Source organism: Peromyscus leucopus, chromosome 3, assembly GCF_004664715.2.
Source record: "Peromyscus leucopus breed LL Stock chromosome 3, UCI_PerLeu_2.1, whole genome shotgun sequence".
NCBI classification, from domain to species: Eukaryota; Metazoa; Chordata; class Mammalia; order Rodentia; family Cricetidae; genus Peromyscus; species Peromyscus leucopus.
This window is the reverse complement of record NC_051065.1, coordinates 149790370-149811647: the sequence shown is the minus strand read 5'-3', so window position 1 is coordinate 149811647 and position 21278 is coordinate 149790370. Positions and strand designations below refer to the sequence as shown.

The 21278-nt window shown below is 40.6% G+C and overlaps 1 protein-coding gene across 4 annotated transcripts in view; it reads left to right on the top strand.

Moving 5' to 3' along the window:
* Window positions 1-21278, top strand: part of LOC114700741 (cat eye syndrome critical region protein 2 homolog) — a 120035-nt gene that overhangs the window by 65953 nt on the left and 32804 nt on the right. For all 4 annotated transcript variants that reach the window (XM_028880443.2, XM_028880442.2, XM_028880441.2 and 1 more), the window contains exons 2-7: window positions 549-643; window positions 14492-14675; window positions 15748-15887; window positions 17321-17425; window positions 19703-19752; window positions 20655-20824. In XM_028880443.2, the coding sequence (XP_028736276.1) occupies window positions 549-643; window positions 14492-14675; window positions 15748-15887; window positions 17321-17425; window positions 19703-19752; window positions 20655-20824 (744 nt within the window). The remainder of the gene's footprint in view (window positions 1-548; window positions 644-14491; window positions 14676-15747; window positions 15888-17320; window positions 17426-19702; window positions 19753-20654; window positions 20825-21278) is intronic.

Below are 21278 nucleotides of genomic sequence, written 5' to 3'. Positions count from 1 at the left end.
ATAATCTTCATTGTCATTAAAATATGAAGCAAGGGGCTAAGGAGGTGATTTGTTCTGTAAAGTGCTTTGCTATGTAATAATGAGGACCAGAGTTTGAATTTCCAACCCTAGTGCTGAGGAGGTGGAGATCCAGGTTTAGCAATCCCCAGTTTCGATGAGAGACATTGTCTCATAAAATAAGGTGGAGAAGCGATTGAAAAAGACATCTCAACATTGACCTCCAGCTCCCCCACCCCCATCAAGTTCTTGGATTATATAATTAGCATCAGTTCATAAAAAAGAAATATGCTTGTATGCTTCTTCTAATGTGAAGGATGTAGATAAAAGAGAATGGGGGCTAGTAAGAAGTAACGGAAGAAATAAACTAGAATGCTAAACTCTCGTTGTCCTTCTGAAAGTATACACGAGAAGAAGGGCAGCATTGTTTATGACTCATTTATTTCCACTAACCATTCATTCTGTTGCTTATAGTCTGCTGATGCTCAGGGGGGGACAATGCATTTACACAGATCTCTGATCTATTTCTCTCTCTCTCTTTCCGCTCTCAGGAATTAGAGGCAGCTCTTCACAGAGATGACTCAGAGTTTATCAGTGATCTGATTGCCTGCCTGCTTCAGGGCTGCTATCAGCGAAGGGATATCACGTAAGTAATCCTGTTCTTACTGTTTCTTGCATAGGGAACTCATTAACCTGCTGTCGTGGTAGCTCCACACTCCTGAGACACACAAGAACCTAGCATTGGCCAGTACCTAACAGTGTATGTAGGCTCTGTATACAAGTGCATTCACAGCCCTTATGTATGTTCATTCTTTATTATAATTCCTGAGTTTATTTTATGTTTACCAACAAATGTCATTCTGTTATACTGACTACTTTGAGTGTAGGATTTCTTTCCTGTGTGTATTTTTCTGATTTTGGCTTGTACTACTGGCAAAATATTGCCTAACAAATTAAAATCAGATTTCAATACGTTCTTGTGGCTTACATATCTTCTGTTGTTCCCATAACTAGTACAGTAACAGAATTAACTTGGAGTCTTTGGGCTCCCTTTTTCTGTAACATACAGCTCTTTGATGCCTTTGAGATGTATAGAATTTTGGAGTAGATGTTAATCTACGTAGACAAATACAGAGCTCCTTGCTAAGAGCTCTTCTCTGTGCTTTGCTTTGAGACTGGGTCCCTCCGAATTGCCCAGGCTGGCATAGAACTCCTGAGCTCACGAGATCTTGCTGCTTCAGCCTCCCACGTAGCTAGACTATAGACATGGGCCATCCAGATTTCCCTTGATTTAATCCAAGTTGAAACAGAATAGGACAAACTTGACCAAAAGGCCAATTATCCTGCTCTCCTAGTCTCTTGGCCCTTTGAAACCTTTGAAATCATGTAGGAGTTTAGTTCATGTTTTTCAAATAGTTAAAGGTGCCTGGAGAGGTGGGTCAGTGCTTAAAAGAGCACATACTGCTGTTAAGGATGCAAGTTTGGATGTCATACAACCTCTTGTGACTCTCACTCCAAGGACTCCAATGCCCTCTTCTGGCGTCTGTGGGCATGTGCACAGACCCACACAGACACCCACATAAATACATAATTTGAAAATACAAGTTTTTTTTTTTTAATTTTTAAAAAATGGTGTGTTGCATCGTTTTGTTATAATGAATCCAGTGTGCTAGTTGGTAAGCTAGGCCTGGTTTTACTGTTCAGGGAAATAGTGAGAAGAGTGCTGGAATTACAGACATGTAACCCCATACCTAGCTTTGTCACCCTGAATATGGTTTTCTGACTTTTCATGTCAGCCTGCATGGCAGATATATGTTAGTGATAGCCACAAATGTGCTATACTGACCTTTGGGTGAAATTTTGTAGGCTGCTAAGCTGGAGGGGTGTGTGTGTGTGTGTGTGTGTGTGTGTGTGTGTGTGTGTGTGTGTGTGAGAGAGAGAGAGAGAGAGAGAGAGAGAGAGTCTGGTTTGCTCTAAGACATTGTTAGAAAACTTCTTTTTGGGAAGTGTCATAGGGATCAGCTCTTCTGCCCTGGCCATGCTAAACACATTCTCTCTCCCTGAATTATACTGCTAGCCCTAAAAACACTTGCTATTGTCTCCATAATAGTTCATAGGTTTAAAAGGAATGCTTTGTTTGTGTAATACCCATCTTGAGTAAAGCGTATGTGGAGTAGTACTTTAAATTTCATACTTAATGCATGCATGTTAAATTATGTGTTGGTTTGGTCAGAGAGATTATAATGAACATTACTACCACCTCCTCCTCCTCTTTCTCACTGTGGCTCTGACTGTCCTCTAACTTGTGTTGAGCCCACCTTTCTTTGCTTCCCAAGTGGTGGGATTAAAGGCATGCTCTACCACTCCCAATGGCATTTATTCGTGTTTTTTTTTTAAACACACTTGTATCACTTGTATATGGTTTTACATTTTCATATCTACAGTTAGTTTATAGCAGTAATTTTTCTTATTAACCACATTTTCTCTAAATGTGATTTGATTATCAGATAATCCAGTCTGTTAGGGAGATATTTAGTCTAACTTTTAACTGAGTAGCTTTATACTAAATTTACTAGGTGTTCAAATTAATCTCCTTATTCTTGTTTCTGGACGTGCACTCAATTGAAAGAAATGCCCACTTAAGATTTGTTAATGGGCTGGATGCAATTATGGCTTATAGGTTAAGAGCACTGGATGTTCTTTCAGAGGACCCAGATTTGATTCCCAGCAGCCACAGTGAATCACAGATATCTGTAATTCCCAATTCTAGGGGATTTGATTTTCCTCTTCTGGCCTCCTCAAGCATTAGGCATGCACTTGGTGCAGAGACACACACGTAGGCAAAACACAAATACACATTAAAAAGGTAAACAAAATGTTTTCATAAAGATTTTGTTTAAAAAAAAAATCAGACTGCCTACCACAGGAGTGACTCTGTTTTATTTTTGAACCAACTTTGAAACCATGAGGCTTTCTCAATATTTTTCATTAGTTTTGAACATGGTGTCCTTTAGACCTATCAGTGGTCTAAGCAGAATACTCCACTGGTTCTCCTGGAGTGTACAATTTTATGCTGGGATGAGGACAGAGGCTCTGCAGTAATTACATTATGATTTTTATTATTGCAAGTAGACAGTTACTGCATGATATGCATAGGAATAAGAATACATCTGGACATAGTGGCTCACATCTATCCTAGCACTGTGTAGACTTCCTGAGAGCGTAATGCCAGCCCGAGCTGGAATGAGACCCTGCGAACCCCCAATAGAGAAAGACATAGCCATCTTCCTAGAGTAAAACCCAAGTTCACTTCTATCTAAGTGTGTTCCTCTTCCTAAGCACACCCTCTGGATCAAGAGTAAAGTTTGCCTTGTCCAGACACCTCAGTTGAAATGGTATTCTCTTTCTTTGCTACTCTAATGTCTTAACACCCCAAATCATAAAATATAAAATAATATACTTTAAAATGTTATTTTCAAAAACATAAGAACCATTCTTATCTCTCCGACTGTTTAACAAAACAAATCAAAGTCTAGACATCTGGTCAGGCCACATTGGGCCATAGTCTCTGGGTCCTTTTACAGAGTCACATGAAGCCCAGACTGGACTCCAACTGGCTGTGTAGGGTGATTTGAATTTGGTGCTGGAGTTACATGTGCACATGACCATGCCCAGTGTTTTGTAGTACTGGGAATCGAATCAAATACTCCTAACAATTAGACTACACCTGGTTCTCATACAGTGATGCGTATCTAAATTCCTTAAATTACAAGCTAGCAGCAGTTCTAATTTCTTAGCATTACTATCTACAACTATTGATGAGCATAAGTGTTTACTTTGAGGGACCTGCATATCTATAACATGATGTGAAAATGCCTGGTTTCCACTGATGAAAAATACACCATCCTACATTGCTCTTGTTTATTGCCTACATTCACACCTGCTTGAATTATACCTCTGCATTAGAAGGTTTTTTTAATCTCAAGCTTAAATGCAATGTAGAATTAATATAACCATGTAAGGAACTTCAGTTACCACCGAGTACTTTTTCTCCCCATCCTCCCACCCGAGTAAGAGAGTATGATAGAGTACACCTGGCTGGCCTCTGACTGACTGCAGTCCCTTCTGCTTCCGCCTCCCAAGTCCTGGAGTGTAGACACGAACCATTATGTTTGGAAGTTTGTTCCTGTCACTGAGGAAATTACAGCAAAGCAAGTGTGTTGCATACACCCAAGATAGCCAGTGCCCTCCCTCCTGTTTGTTGTATTCCTTTTTTTGTGGGGTGGGATTTTTGAGACAGGGTTTTTCTATGTAGCTGTCCTGGAACTTACTTTGTAGACCAGGCTGACCTGGAACTGAAAGATCTGCATGCCTCTGCCTCCTGAATGCTGAGATTAAAGGCGTATATTCGTTGTGTTCTATACCATCTCACCTAAGCTGAACTTTCTGAAGACCACAGTGGAATTTAGTGAGACTTCAGTCTAATAAGATTGATTTTGTTTAGAAATCCTGCCATGGGCTGGAGAGATGGCTCAGATGTTAAGAGCACTGGCTGTTTTTCCAGAGGTCCTGAGTTCAATTCCCAGCAACCACGCGGTGGCTCATAACCTTCTATAGTAGGATCTGATGCCCTCTTCTGTCATGCGGGCATGCATACAGGCAGAACACTGTATACATAATAAATAAATAAATCTTTTTTTAAAAAAGGAGAAAAAAAGAAAAGAAATCCTGTCTTGAGAAAATGAACCCTTGGTTCAAAAATTTTAGGTCACATCTGTAATTGTCCAGGAATTCAAGTCCAACTTCCTGCCTCAAAATGAGGAAGGATGTTCAGGAATTTGTTTATTGCTAACTAAATGTTTTTAAAACTTGAGGGTGTAGCTCAGTGATAGAGCACTCACCTACCTAATGTTGGAACCTTGGATTTGAATTGTCCCTAAAAGGGGGAGGATCTACTGAGAAATGGTTCTTCAAAGGATTGTGTGGGCGGCTGTTGGGCGAGGATGGCCCACATAATCCTGTAAGTCCTTGAGTGTAGTAGAACCTACTCCCAAGTAGGAGAGTTTGGCAGAACTGCTAGGACAACAATGCTATGATTGTAGAGCCTCTGGATCTCTAGAAATCAGCTCTTATCATTGGAGTAAGCAGATATAGTGGCCCCTCCTAGACTCCTAGCAGCTGAGGCTCCCACAAAAATAAGGTTGGGCAAATAAAGCTCTGCAGAAACATCACCCATAATTTAGTTTTGTAAATATAAAATGAGGAAAACTGGGATATGGAAAACCAGGATGAATTTACAAAGTAGCATATAAGGAAATACTGTGCATGGGCTAGATCATCAAAGTACTCTGGAGTTGGGTCTGGGATTCAGTGTGTTTGAGGTACTGGTGGTGTTGCCCTGCTGATCCAGGCCACACCTGTAGTACTACTTGTATGGACCACTTATTTACTGTCTTGTAAACTTGATGCACACCCAATTTCTTTAGTTTGTTTCATTTTTGAATATTCTGTCATTTTCTTTCTCAGTACAGAAATTAAATTGTCAGTACCATGTTCCTTGCAGTATTTCTTCCATATCCCCTCCAAATCGCTATTCTAGTTATGGGCCTTGCCCATTCAATAAATATTTTAAGGACTTAACACGAGCTATTCCTCTTTTAATTTCTCTTTCCCTACTGCATTGGGAAGTATATTAGAAACTTGAGTCCTGGATTGAAAATAACTCTTGTCAGAGTGAAGATAGTACTAACGTATACCATGTCTTGAGCAGTGGTGTATATAAGTAGCATAAAAATAACTGCTACTAAGTTACTGTAATCATACTTACCTACTGAATTCGTCTTTCTGACATAGACTGGTTATGATCTCACCTCTTTGTTTCCATTGTAAGTAGAAATTCATCAGTATAAACTTTGTTATAAATTTTTTGTTGATTGCTTTAAATATTTTTGAAGTTTTGTTCTCTGTGCAGAAATACCACATTTGTTTGGAAATTGTTTGGAATGATTGTTAAATGTACATTTGAACATATCTTTATTGAGATAGGTCTTTTTAAAAAGATTTACTTTTATATGTGGATGTTTGCCTGCATCTATCTGTGCACTGTACATGAAGTGTCCACGGAGGCCAGAAGAGGCCAACAGTCCTTCCCCCTGCCCCTCAAAAAAGATGGTTGTAAGCTGCCATGTGGGTGCTGAAAATCAAACCTAGGTCCTCTGAAAGAGCCATCTTTCCAATCCACAGTTTATATTTTGTTTCCAGGGGTTTTCAGACAGGGTCTTTCCTTATGGCCCAGGCTAATCTTAAATTTGTGACCCCCCAAATTCCACTGCCCAGTTACTGCATACAGGTACAGATACATGCTTGACTATGAAGCTTGTCATTCTTGACAAATGACCCAGCACATAGTCACCGCTCTACTTGGGACCCTTAGCTCCTCCAAGAAAGCATTCTTTACAGTTGATATTCCATACAGATACCTCAAAGTTAACGTTGATCTCATTCTTACCATTGTAGGTTAAGATTTGCCTATTTTAGGATTCTGTATGGGTGAGCTCACAGTGTGAGATGATCTGTCCAGCTTCTTTTAGTCCAACATGATGTCTGGTGTTGATGTAGACTGCTTTTTATTATCAGTAATTTGTTACTTTTGGAGGGGTGAAGAATTGAATTGCGTCTAGTGGAGAAAAATAGGACACAAAATTAACTGTTGTTTATTGATGGACATTAAAGACTGTTACAAACAAAGTTACTGTGAACATAATACATGGGTGTGTTTGTGAAGACATTTTTTCATTTCTTTTGATAAATAGTCATATGCTAAGAATCTGTTTAACTTGAAGCTGCCAGACTTTTCCAAAGCAGTTATTTCTGTTCTTACTAGTGCTCTAGGTGCTGCATATCTTTGCATCATTTGATGTTTTTAGCTTTACTGAATACTTTATTCAGATGTATATCTTGTTTCAGATGATATATATGTTTTATTTAGATGTATATCTGGTGTGGGATATCGTTCTGTATGCTGTGAATATGTGTTGCTCTGATTGGTTGATAAATAAAATGCTGATTGGTCAGTAGTCAGGCAGGAAGTATAGGTGTTATAAGCAGACAAGGAGAATTCTGGGAAGAGGAAGGCAGAGTCAGGAGTCGCCAGCCAGACACAGAGGAAGCAAGATGACAAGGCAGAACTGAGAAAAGGTACCAAGTCACGTGGCTAAACATAAATAAGAATTATGGGTTAATTTAAGATGTAAGAGCTAGCTAGCGAGAAACCTGAGCCATTATGCCGTATCATTTGTAAATAATATAAGCCCCTGTATGTTTATTTGGGTCTGAGTGGCTGTGGGACCAGTGGCTGAAAGAGATTTGTCTTGACCACAGGTCAGGTGGGACACAGGAAAACTTCAGCTACATATATCTTTCAAACACGTGTATTTGTATTTGAAAGAATGAAGTTTCCATATAGTTGCATTTTATCAATTTTTACAGTATATTTCATGCCCCTCCCCACCCCCAAGGGTCCTCAGTGTCACAGAGACAGACACCTTATCACATTTTAAAAAGAAGCTCTTAAAGGGCCTGGCGAGATTGTTTAGTGGATAGAACTTGCCATGCGAGCAAGAGAACTAGGGCTGCAAACCCTAGGACCTGTGTAAACGCAGGGCAGGCCTGCCTGTAGTCCTGGTTCTCAGGAGCAGCACAGGCTGGCTAGCTGGACTAACTGAACGGTTAAGCCCTGTGTTCAAATGAGGCTGTCTTCATGTAGAGTATGGAGAGCTGTTATTAGATAAGGCACCCTCTGATCTTTGTGTGTCTGTTCACACATAGACACACATTCATGAACACTACACACACCAAGGGGCTGTGGATTTAGCTTTTTAGAATTGATACAAAGATGAAATTTGGACTGGGTATAGTGGCGTGCTCTTAATCCCATCATTCAAGAGTCAGAGCCAGGCAGATCTTTGTGAATTCCAGGACAGCCAGGATTACATAAAATGTACTTTGGGTTGGTGTTTATATGAGACAAGGGTAGGTGTCCTTAGTCGTTGTTGATATGTATGTCTTATTTATACAAGGGTCAGCTATCTCAAGTTGGGTAGGAGAAGGGTCACCAACTTCATTCTTTTTAAATGTGTATAGGTGGGGATAGAGAGATGGCTCAGTGGTTCAGGGCACTAACTGCTTTTCCAGAGGTCCTGAGTTCAATTCCTAGCACCCACATGGTGGCTCACAACCATCTATAGTGGGACCTGATACCCTCTTTTGACATGAAGTCATACATGCAAATAGAGCACTCATATTCATATTAATATGTATGGATGAGTGTTTGACCTGCATGTAAGTCTATGTACCACATGTGTTCAGTGTCCATGGAAGAATAAGAGAGCACAGGGTCCATGGAAGAACAAGAGAGACATTCATTTGTGAGCTGCCATGAGGGTGCTGGGAATCAGACCTGGGTCTTCTAGAAGAGCAGCCAGTGCTCTTAACCTTTAAGCTCTCTCTCTCTAGCCCTTGTTCTTTTACTTTTTAAAAGTTGTTTTTAAGACTTGGAGATTTGGCTAAGTTGGTAGAATTCTTGCCTAGGATATACAAATTCCTCATCCCCAGCAATGCATAAACTGGACATGGCAGCCTAGGCCTGCAATTCCAACACTTGAGGTAAAAGTGAAGGCAAGAGGATCAGGAGTTCAGGATCATCATTGGCTACATAGTAAGTTTGAGGCAAGCACAGACTAGGCAAATTAAGATTCCATCAAAAAAAGGGGGGAGAGAGATTGTTTTTACCATTGTTGGTCCGCTGTACTTTCTCATAACTTTAAAAAACAATTTAAATTTATTGTGTGTATGCTTGTGAGCACTTGTGAACGGAGGTCAGAGGACAACTTGAAGAAATTGGTTCTCTCCTTTTACCGTGTGGGTCATGGGGCTCCAGACGCATGTCTTCTGGCTTGACAGCAAGCAGCTTTATCCAGTGAACCATCTTGTTGGTCCAATCCACATAAAAATTTAAATTCAGTATGTAGTAGCTAACCCTCAAAGTTAGTCTGCTGTGTCCTTGTTTAGAGTTGTGATTCAAACCCAGGGCCTCTTACACGGTGGGCAAGAGACAGGGTTTCTCTGTGTAATTCTTGTTGTCCTGGAACTCTCTCTGTAGACCAGGCTGGCCTTGAACTCACAGAGCCTGCCTCTGCCTCCTCAGTGTTGGGATTAAAGGCATGAACCACCACCGCCCAGCTTTATATTTTATAGGTAATCTGCTTTTTTTAGAAATAGTGTGTAAGATGCATTTGGATCTTGGAGGCCAGAAGAGGGTGTCAGATCTCCTGGAACTGGACTTAGAGGTGGTTGTAAGCCATTGGATATGAACACTGGGAACCAAACTTAGGTCCTCTGTATGAACAGTGCTCTTAACCACTGAGCCATCTCTCCAGCCCCATCTCCCTTTAAATTGAAATGATCACCCAATTTCCATTTTGTGTGTGTGTGTGTGTGTGTGTGTGTGTGTGTGTGTGTGTGTGTGTATAAAATTAATGTGTGGTGTGTGCAGGTGCACTCATCTATGTAGGCATGTGTGTAGACCAGAAGTTGACATTCACATGTCTTCCTCAATTCTCCACTTTTAAAAATGTATATGTGTGTGTACATATATGTGGAGGCCCAACGTTGAGGCCAGGAGCCTTCCTTCATATCTCTTAACCTTACATATTGAGGCAGGGTTTCTCATTTGACTCTAGAACTCACTGGTTTATGTAATCTAGTTAGCCAACTTGCTCAGTTGGTCCCCCTCTCTGCCCCTACATGCTAGAAACATATGCTGCCTGCCATACTCATTTGGTGGGTGCTGGGGATACAGTCTTCTTGTATGTATAGTAAGGACTTTTCTTTACTTACTGAGACAGAGTCTCTGTGAATGTGGAACTTGCTGACTCAGACTGCTAGGGTAGCAGCCCTGGGATCTACCTGCCTCCACACTCCTCTCCTATTGCTCAGCTTACAGATACATAGTTTTTTATGCAGGTGTTAGGGGTCCAAAACTAGGTTCTCATGCCTGCACAGCAAACACTTGATCCACTGGGCCATCTTCCAAGCTCTTTGCATTTACTTTGATTTGGTTATTTTCTATTTGTTCTTCTGGGCTTGAATGTATAATTCATTGATTTGGAGTATAATATAAAACTGTGAAGCCATCATACTCTCACAGAATGCTTTGTTCATCTCCTAAACTAGCCTCATTCCCTAGTAGTCACTTGTTACTTCCCCTACCCTCAGTTCTCAGTATCACTGTTAAACTTCTTTCTCACTATAAATTTGACTATTCTGGGTACGTTAAAAAAACAAAACAAAACAAAAAAAACATAAAACTTTTCTATTTTTAGTATTATGTTTGTATGTATACATAATGTGCAGGTTCTCAAAGAGATCAGAGGTGTTGGATTCCCTTAGAGCTGGAGTTATAGACAGTTACTAGCTGCCTGATGTTAGTGCTGGAAATTGAACTTGGGTCCTTTGGAGGAGCAGTACGTGCTCTTAACTAATGAGTCATATTTCCAACCTTTGACTATTTCCTAATAGTGAAATCATGCAATATTCTTAGTATTAGGCTTCTTTAACTTAATTATAATATTTTTAGTAGTTTCATATATCATGAATCCCCAGCCCAAAAAGAAGAAAGGAAAAAAATGAAAACAGCATCTTTCTCTGTATCCTAGACTGACCTGCAACTCAACACATAGCAAAGGCTGGCCCTTTCTCAGGGGTTGCATGTCAGATATTTACATTACGATTCACAACAGTAGCAAAATTATAGTTGTAAGGTAACAACAAAAGTAATTTTATGGCTGGGGGTTACCACAACATGAGGAACTATATTAAAGGGTCATAGCATTAAGAAGGTTGAGAAACACTAATCTAGGCACTCATCCTTGTAAATGGACATTTCCTGTCTCAACCCCCCCAGTCCCAAATAACCAACTCAGGCTTAATATAAATTGCAAATGCTCAGCCAGTAGCTCAGGCTTGTTATTAGCTAATTCTTACATTTAAATTAAGCCATATTTCTATTTATGCTTTGCCATGTGGTGGTATCTTTATTAGTGTAGTATGTTCGTCTCCTCCCTCTGCATCTGGCTGGCGACTCCTGACAACTCCCTTCTACCCTTCATCTTTAGTTTGGTTGCCCTGTCCATATTTCCTGCCTGGCTACTGGCCAGTCAGTGTTTTATTAAACCAAATTTTTACGGTGTACAAGAGGGTTATTCCACAGCAATCCCCTCTCAGCCTCCCAAGTTCTGGGCGTGCAAGTGTAAGCCACTGAGACTTAGTCACTTCCTCTCTTTCTATGGTCGGATAATACCTTGTATCAATACACATTTAGTTCTCTACTACTCAGTTCAGGGACAGTCATACACAGTTTCTGGTTTTTGTATTGGTAGGCATTGTGCTGTTTTGAATTTTTTGTGCACACGTTTTTGGTTTGGATTTGTTTTCATTTCTTTGTGTTATGTGCTACCAGTGGGAGTGTCTAGATCTTAGAGGAATTCTTGTGTATATGTGTGAGTCTGCATGAGTTTATGTAATTATATGTATTACATATGCTGGGTAACTGTGGAGGCCAGGGGAGGGCACCCTTGGAACGTTAGTTAAAGATCCCTTGGAACTTTAGTTAAAGACAGTTGTAAGCTGCCATCTGAGTGCTGAAAACCTAATCAGATTATACTTAAAGGGATTTATTTATTACCAAGGGAATGGTAAGTTCTTCACACTCCTAGCAACGTGTGTGCGCGTGCGTGTGCATACTGTATATGATATATATGTGTGTGTGTGTATGTGTGTACACACTAACCTGTAGTTGGACTTTGTTGTCAGACTTTCATTTGAACCTCTAGCCCCCAAATAATGACACAGAGACTTCTTATTAATTATGAATGCTTGGCTTTAGCTTAGACTTGTTCCACTAACTCTTATAACTTAAATTAACCCATTTCTATTAATCTATGTTCTGCTACATGGCTCTTTATCTCTCCTCTATTTTGTACATCCAACTTCCTATGTGGCAAATCCACCTCTCTCCTCTTCCCAGAGTTCCTCTTTTTCCCTGGAAGTCCTGCCTATTTTCTCTTGCCTAGCTATTGGCCGTTCTGCTCTTTATTAATTCAATCAGAACACACCTTAAGCAGGTGAGGTAAAACAGTGAGACATCTTTACATGGTTTGCTCAAATATCCTGCAACAGTAACCACCTTAATTTTCACAAAGGTGGTTTCATTTTTTTTTAACCCAGCCCCTTACTCCTGGTTCATAAATCTTAACTGACAACTCCTTCAGTTCTCTAAATTGTCATTGTATAATCTTTAATGTGTGTGTGTGTGTGTGTGTGTGTGTGTGTGTGTGTGTGTGTGAAATACCTCTATGTTCAAAGCTTAGATTACCCAGTTACAATGGCGTACACCTGTACTCCAGATACATAGGAATCAATAACTAGAGGACCACATGAGACCAGGAGCTAAGGCCAGGCCAGACAACATATGAGATGTATAAAAGGAATGACAAGCTGGTGATGAGCTAAGTTAGAGTCCCAGGTCCTTTGAGGTAGAAAGGGAGAACAAAATCCCACAAGGTATTCTTTGACCTTCACATATGTGCCATAGCATATACATAAGAAACACCACCACCACCACCACCACCACCACCACCACCACCACCACCACCACCACCACCCACAATATCATTCAGTGTTTGGGTTTTTGGTGGTTTTGTTTTGTTTGTTCGTTGTGTTTCTGTGGTTTTGTTTTGTTTTGTTTTTGCAACCTGGTCTTTCTACATAAGCCCTGGCTATCCTGGAACTCACAGAGATCCATCTGCCTCTGCCTCCCAAGTGCTGGGATTAAAGGCATGCACCACTATGCACAGCATAAAAGAAAGAAAATTAGTATATAGTATGAATTCACACGCCTTTAATCCCAGCACTTGGGAGGCAGAGGCAGGCGGATCTCTGTGAGTTTGAGGCCAGCCTGGGCTACCAAGTGAGCTCCAGGAAAAGCGCAAAGTTACGCAGAGAAACCCTGTCTCGAAAAAACAAAAAAAAACCAAAAAAAAAAAAATGCTTTTCTATGCCTTTGCATCTTAACCTGAAATATCAGTGAATGCATTTGGGCAGAATGTTTCTGTGAGGGTGTTTCTTATGTATATGTACTATCTTAGGTCACACCCCCAATTTTAAAGAATGTATTTTTAGGAAACTCTGTGAGACTGTTGCCTCTTCTTTGCATTTTACACCATTGACCAGAATTTCCCATCTAAGAAAGACACGGAGAAATGGATGAGATCTACATGAACAGCCTGGACATGAGTGGGAGCAATGAAGGGCGAGGGTCGTGGGAAAGAGAGCAGGAGATCCTAGCTGGATCAAGAACAGAGAGGGAGAACAAGGAATAGGAGACCATGGTAAATGAAGACCACATGAGAAAAGGAAGAAACAAAGAGCTAAAGAGGCCCACAGAAATCCACAAAGATACCCCCACAAAAGACTGCTGGCAATGGTCGAGAGACAGCCGGGACTGACCTACTCTGGTGATGGGATGGCCAAACACTCTAATAGTTGTGCCATAAACCCCATCTAAGGACTGAGGAATCTGGATGCAGACATCCACAGCTAGGCCCCTGGTGGAGCGCTGGGAGTCTAATTAGTGAGAAAGAGGAGGGTTTATATGAGCGAGAATTGTTGAAACCAAGGTTGGATATAGCACAGGGACAAATAACCAAATGAATGGAAACACATGAACTATGAACCAAAGGCTGAGGGGCCCCCAACTGGATCAGGCCCTCTGAATAGGTGAGACAGTCGATTGGCTTGATCTGTTTGGGAGGCATCTAGGCAGTGATACCAGGTCCTGGGCTCATTGCATGAGTTGGCTGTTTGAAACCTGGGACTTATGCAGGGACGCTTGGCTCAGTCTGGGAGGAGGGGACTGGACCTGCCTGGACTGAGTCTACCAGGTCAATCCCAGTCCTCGGGGGAGACCTTGATCTGGAGGAGGTGGGAATAGGGGGTGTGCTGGGGAGAAGGGGAGGGGGGCAGGAAGGGAGAGAACAAGGGAATCTGTGGCTATTATGTAGAACTGAATAGTATTGTAAAATTAAAAAAAAAAGAATTTCCCATCTATAGTTAAAGTAAGATAACCAGTTATGTGAACATTCCCCCACCACCACCACCACCACACACACAGGGTTTCAATGTATAACAGCTCTGCCTCTCCTGGAACTTGCTTTGTAGACCAGGCTGGCCTTGAACTCACCACCACCTGGCAAAAATTTCTTTTGATTCAGTTTATCTTCTTTGGGATTTAATGAAGTAATAGTCTGATACAAAGTTTTCCAGTGAAAGGCTTTTTCTGACTGCTTTTTTATTATAAACTATCAACCTATCACTTTCCTCTCCCCATCTTCTGTTTTATATTAATGTCTTTATGTGTTTGGGGCCATTTGATTAGGCCTCAGACATTCCACAGCTACCTGGAAGACATCATTAACTATCGTTGGGAGCTTGAAGAAGGAAAGCCCAATCCTCTGAGAGAAGCCAGTTTCCAGGACCTTCCTCTGCGCACTCGGGTAGAGATCCTGCATCGCCTCTGTGATTACCGGCTAGATGCAGATGATGTCTTTGATCTTCTCAAGGTACTTCTAGCAAGCTCCTTCTCTAGAGCAGGAAAAAGGCGGCATTTTGAGTGTGAAATCGGAAAGTATTAAGAAGCAAGAGTTTAGCTTGTTTATAGTAGTCTTCATGTTCTTAATTAAGAATGACTTGTATACACAACATGCCCTTGTGGCCAAAGGAATGCAAGCCATGCATTTTAAATTTGTTGCTTTTCATTTCACACAGGAGAACCTACTTATTATCCTGTCTTCACGCAAAATAGCAATGAATTTGCCACTGAATTTTTTTCTGTAATTAAACTAACAGTCGAAAACTCCAGAGACTTGAAATTATACAGATATAACAGAGAGAGAGAGAGAGAGAGAGAGAGAGAGAGAGAGAGAGAGAGAGAGAGAGAGAGAAGGAGAGATTGGTTTTTCGAGACAGGGATACTCTGGGTAACAGCTCTGGCTGGCCTAGAACTCAGAGATCTGCCTGCCTCTGCTTCCTGAGTACCAGGATTAAAGGTGTGTGCCACCAAGGCTTGGGAGGTCAATTTCTAATCCTACTCAATCACTTGATTAAATGTAGCAATTCTCAGTTGAGCTCTGTGCACAGACACATAAAAGTCATGTAACTTAGTGCAGTCCCTGCTGAGCACTTAGAGTACAGATCGTGCCCTGGAATACTTGGGGAATTGCTTCACTGGATCTCAGCTGCAATAAAGAAGGTGCTATGTTGAGTAGAGAGATGGCTCAGCAGTTAAAAGTCCACACCGCTCTTCCAGGGGACCCAAGTTCAGTTCCCAGCACCCACTTTGGGCAGCTCACAATTACCTGTAATTCCAACTTCAGGGAATCCAATACTCTCTATTTGTCCTCCATGGGTACCTGCAAAAATATTTTTTTCCTTGTTTCTGTGGATTATGGAAAAGGTAGAGTGCAGAACCACATTCTGTTTTGTCTGCATTTCATCTATCCTGATAGAAAATACAGCATATTGGCATTTTAAAATATGAGGTGTGTCTGAGTGTAAATTTTGAATTGTCATTTAGTTTTCTCCTGTTTTATGTTGTTTCTCATTTTTACAAATCCATATTCCTGTTCTACCCAGGGTCTAGATGCAGACAGTCTCCGAGTAGAGCCTCTGGGTGAAGACAATTCAGGTGCACTCTACTGGTACTTCTATGGGACACGAATGTACAAAGAAGACCCAGTACAAGGAAGATCCAATGGAGAACTCTCCTTGAGCAGGTACTGTCTCTAATGTAAGGGCTGTGATAAATGCTTTATTTAGAATGCTATGAAAAAGACCGGGTATGGTGGCACATGCCTTTGACCCTAACACTTGGGAGGCAGAGACAGGCAGCTCTCTGTGAGTTTGAGGCCAGCTTGGTCTATATAGTGAGTTCCAGGACAGCCAGGGCTGTTATATAAAAAAAAAACCCTGTATGTGTATGTTTTGGGGTGAGGTGGGGCTGTGAAAGTTAATGTATCAGAATCATACAGCACTTTCTTTTTTTCCAATGCAATTATTAGTTGTATTGGCATGCCTTCAACAGAGTGGCAGGAGTTTCATACAGAAATACAAGGGAATTACTCTATAGCCTCTGCCATAAAACTTTAGTGAAAAATAATGTGTTTTGAACATGAAGTATTTGTAGTTGGCATTTTCTTTGGGCCAACAACCAGCTCCCAAATAAAGACATGGAGACTTATTATTAATTATGAAAGCTCGGTCTTGGCTTAGGTTTTTCCCACTAGCTCTTTTAATTTAACCTGTTTCTTTTCATCTACATTTTGCCTTGAGGCCTTTTACCTTTCATTCTGTATGTTCTACTTTTCCTGCCTCTTCCTGGCTGCGAAGCCTAAATTCCTCCTCCTACTTACTCTTCCTGCCTGGACGCTTTGCCTATACCTTCTCGCTGCTATTCAGCTTTTTATTAGACCAATCGTAGTCAGGTAAGGTTAAAAAACAAAAACAAAAAACAGTTATACATCTTTACATAGTTAAACAAATATTCTGCTACAAGTATACATAAGAGATTCCCAGTAAGTACCTGTACAGTTCCACAGACTGTTTAATACAGCAGGCTTTGAGTGCTTCTTTTTCCTATTAGGATTGATAATCTGCCTTAGGAACTTGAGGATCTGCCATCATTAAGGCAGAACCTCACATGTCTGCAAAGTAAGCCTTACATTAAGTGTTTCCTAAATAAGCAGAAGTCAAGCCAGGCAGTGGTGGCGCACACCTTTAATCCCAGCGTGGGGGTGGGGGGTGGGAGGGTTGGCAGAGCCAGGCGGATCTCTGTGAGTTCAAGGCCAACCTGGTCTACAGAGCGAGATCCAGGACAGACACCAAAACTACACAGAGAAACCCTGTCTCGAAAAGAAACAACAACAACAAAAAAGCACAAGCCTCATTACCATGGTGTCTAGAATAATGTTAAACTCTGGTTTTATTGAGACTTCGTTACTGCTATGAGCAGTGCTTGCTATTGGCAAGAGGTTGAATGTTACAAAATGTCCTTGATTCCATATTTTGGTAATCCCTCTGACTATTCCCTGTTTCTCCTATTTTGCATAATCCAGTTTTGTATCCTTGTGGCAGAGAATACTAATACAAAAACTGTGTTAGTTGTTAATAACATGCCAGAACATTTCTATTTAATGATACTGTTTCTTAGGGAAAGTGAAAGACCAAAAAATGTCTCAAATGTTCCTGGAAAAACAGGCAAAAGAAGAGGAAGGCCTCCAAAAAGGAAAAAAGTACAGGAGGAGATTATATCGAGGTAAGAAATCTCATTGGTCTGTGTTCACAGCTCTTATACTGGAAGAAACCTTAATTCACCTCACCCTTTGTCTTTATTATTTTTACTTGTGTGTGGAGAGGACATAGGTCATTGCTTATGGAGACCTGAGCCAGAGTCCACAGGAAATGGTCAAGCAACCCTGTCTGCATGACCTCTGTCTATCAAGTTACCTGCCTCCCTAAATCTGTTACTTTATTGGATGATGGCTGTTCATTTAGTGAGGATTAAACTGAACAGGACAGCACATAGCAATACAAGAAAACGAAGGCTGTGCTTGACCAACGGTATTTGATAAACATTCATTTTAGTGTACATTTTAAAATTGTCTAAACCACAAGAATGTGGGGCAAATTAATTCCATAGTTAATTGTTGTGGACTGTGGTTATAGTGCAGTGGTAGAATACCCAAGGACCAGGGTTCCTTTCCCTAGCATACCCCACCAAGCATTGACTAATTAACCTTTTAATAGAGTTATATATTATTCTAGGTTTAGATCTTAATTCTTTTACTGTAGTAATTAAGGTACCTGAACATGGACATTCCTACAATGAAGAAAAGATAAAATGTAAAATATTTTTTGAATTTTAAATTTTGTGTTTAATTTTAGGAGAGAAAAATACATTCTTTCACATTTGGGAAATTTCATATATCATTACTTTTGTGTATGAGTATGTGGGGTTGGGGTGTAAACATATGGAGGACAGAGCTTGATGCTGGTGTCTTCCTTGATTATGGCCTACTTTTCTAGCACTGGGATTACAAGCATAGCTGTCTTATTAGATTTCTGTTGTTGCAATGAAGCATCATACCCAAAAAGCAAGTTGGGGAGGAAAGGTTTATTCAGCTTACACTTTCACATCATAGTCCATCATTGAAGGAAGCCAGGACAGGAACTCAAACAGGGCAGAAACCTAGAGGCAGGAGCTGATACAGAGACCATGGAGGGATGCTGCTTACTGGCTTACTCAGCCTGCTTCCCTACAGAATCTGGGAATGCCAGCCCAGGGATGGTATCACCCACAATGTGGATTAGGCCCTCCTCCATGGATCACTAATTGAAAAAAAAAAATGCCGTACAGCTGATCCTATGGAGGCCATTTTTTCAATTGAGGTTCTCTAGCTTGTGTCAAGTTGACATGAAACTAGCCAGCATATTAGTGGACTTTGCTTTTTTTAAAACAAATGTAGGCGCTGAGGATCAAACTAGGGCACTTAACATTTTTTGTAACATAATAAACAGCCTCTTCTCGTGAGATTAGAAGTTCTACTTTTTTTTTTGGCTTTTTGAGACAGGGTTTCTCTGTAGTTTTGAGCCATTCCTGGAACTCACTTTGTAGACCAGGCTGGCCTCGAACTCACAGAGATCCGCCTGCCTCTGCCTCCTGCTGGGATTAAAGGCGTGCACCACCACTGCCCGGCTAGAAGTTCTACTTAATTAATTTAGATATGTTTGCAATGGCAATAATTTTGGTGTTTTTTTGTTTTGTTTTGTTTTTTTAATTATTCCCCTTACAACAAAGAAATATTCCTAGGCTGAAGCAGGAGGATTGTAAGTTACAGGCTAGTTTGGACTACATAGCAAGACTATGGTAAAGAGGTGGTTAATGGAAAGGGTTCCTAAGAAATCAAATGGTTAGTGTAAGATCAGTTAAATTTAAGTTGATTTAAGCTGCCTATTTCTTGCATAGTGGTATTTGTGGAAAATGTCCAGTAGTCACTTAAGATCTATGTATCCAGAATCTGTTTTAGGATCTCCTGAGATGTCCACTTTACTGTTCTATAGACAGAAAACCGTTTTATACTTACTTTAGTGTTGGGAAACTAGAGCCATTGTATTGGTACATATGGGCTTGTACTACCCTCTACTGGTAAGTGAGAGACCTTGAGCAGAGGCAGTTCAACTTCCTAACTCATTCTCTTGGCACTTTTAGATAAAGGTAAGGTAACATGTCCTCCCTAGTGTAGCCACAAGTCAGAGAGAATTCTAACAGTATCGCTTCTCTCTTCATTGGTGCTGATGCCATAACCTTGATGCTTGGGTTTCAGTACTTCTATTTTCTCATCAAGCCTACCCTACATTCTACTTTTATTCCTCATTATATCTACATTATATCCTTCCTAACTTTGAATTTTGACAGCTCACCCCATCCCCAGCCACCATTGTGTTAACTGGGTCCATACCTGCAAGAAAGATCAAACAATTTGGGCATGTCAGTGTCTTATTTTAATTGTTTTCTCTTTTTCCTTTGTTTCAGTGAAAAACAGGAAGAAAACTCCTTGGCATCTGACCTACAGACAAGAAATGGTAATAATGACCTTTGTTGTTATCTATCAAATCACCACAGTTCATACATATATTACAGTGGGTAACACTTTTCCAGTCATTCAGTAGGTAGGGTGATTCCAGCAGCCTCCATTCTTTTTGCTCCCTGTTTCATTCTTTCTCCATCCTCCATCTCATAGATCAAAACTAGTTCTAGTCTGTTACCTGGCAAGTAGCTTTTTGGAGAGCTGCCTTTTAATATCAGTGACCTGGAAAGTATTATTTGCATGTATGTGTATATATATATACACATACATACATACACACACCTATACACATACATAATTAGATTTTATGTTTTATTATTATTATTATTTCTGATTTTTTGAGGCAGGCTTTCTCTGTGTGTTGTCCTGGAACACGCTCTGTAGACCAGACTGACCTTAAACTCACAAAGATCCTCCTGCCTCTGCCTCCCAAGTGCTGGGATTAAAGGAATGCGCCATGCCTGAACTCAGATGAGAATTTAATTCTGTAATCCAGATCCTTTAAATTTGGAGGGAAATAACCAAGATAAGGAATACATTTCTACAGCCCCAGTTTCAAAACCATTTTCTAGAGAAATAAATAAATAAAATACATTTAATACTTTTAAGCATTTCTAGAATGTTAAATTTTTCTTTAAATGACAATAATTATAGTTTTATTTTTGCAGGCATTTGTCTAGTTACTAACAATGACAGTAACAAGAAAATCAAAAGTATGCATATGAGTTTAAGGCTAGTCTCTTTCTTTAAATAAAAAAAGGTATACATTATCATTCAGGCATGTAAAGTTACCTGTAACCCCAGTGGTTGGAGACTGAGGCAGGAGGATCACTTGGTCTCTGGAGTTTGTCTCTTTGAGGGGCAATATATTGAGGTTCCATTCTTTTTTCTTTGTAGGGTCCCGAGGACCAGGCCAAGGTACTTGGTGGCTCCTGTGTCAAACAGAAGAAGAATGGAGACAGGTCACCGAGAGCTTCCGAGAGAGGACCTCTCTCCGAGAGCGGCAACTCTACAAGCTTCTCAGTGAGGACTTCCTGCCTGAAATCTGTAACATGATTGCCCAGAAGGTAGAGCCTCCCTGCTTATCAGGTCTCCCTCTGTTCCTGGTAGGACTGGATGTTAATATTGAGCTCATTCACCTGCTGTTCTTACCCTGCAGGTCAATTATGATGTTTTCTTACCTCTGGAAGTCCCATGCCTAACCTACCAGTTCTTAGAATGACCTTTTGCAGACTGGAACCAGCCTTCATTTCAATATAACTATCACTGGAAAATGTGACCTGAGCTTGCTCTTCCCTCCTCCCCAACAAAAATGATTTCAGGACCTAACTTGTTTCTCCCTCACAGCATCAGCCTTTGATGACCATGTGTCCTTGTAGGGCTGTGCCAATTCCTCTCCTGATGCCACCAGAGCTGTTTGTGGTTCCATTGACTTTATTGTAACCTATATGAACTATTTCAATCTACATATACCTTATACATGGCATTTTCAAACATTTTCTGTCATTTTTTCTTCCCCCT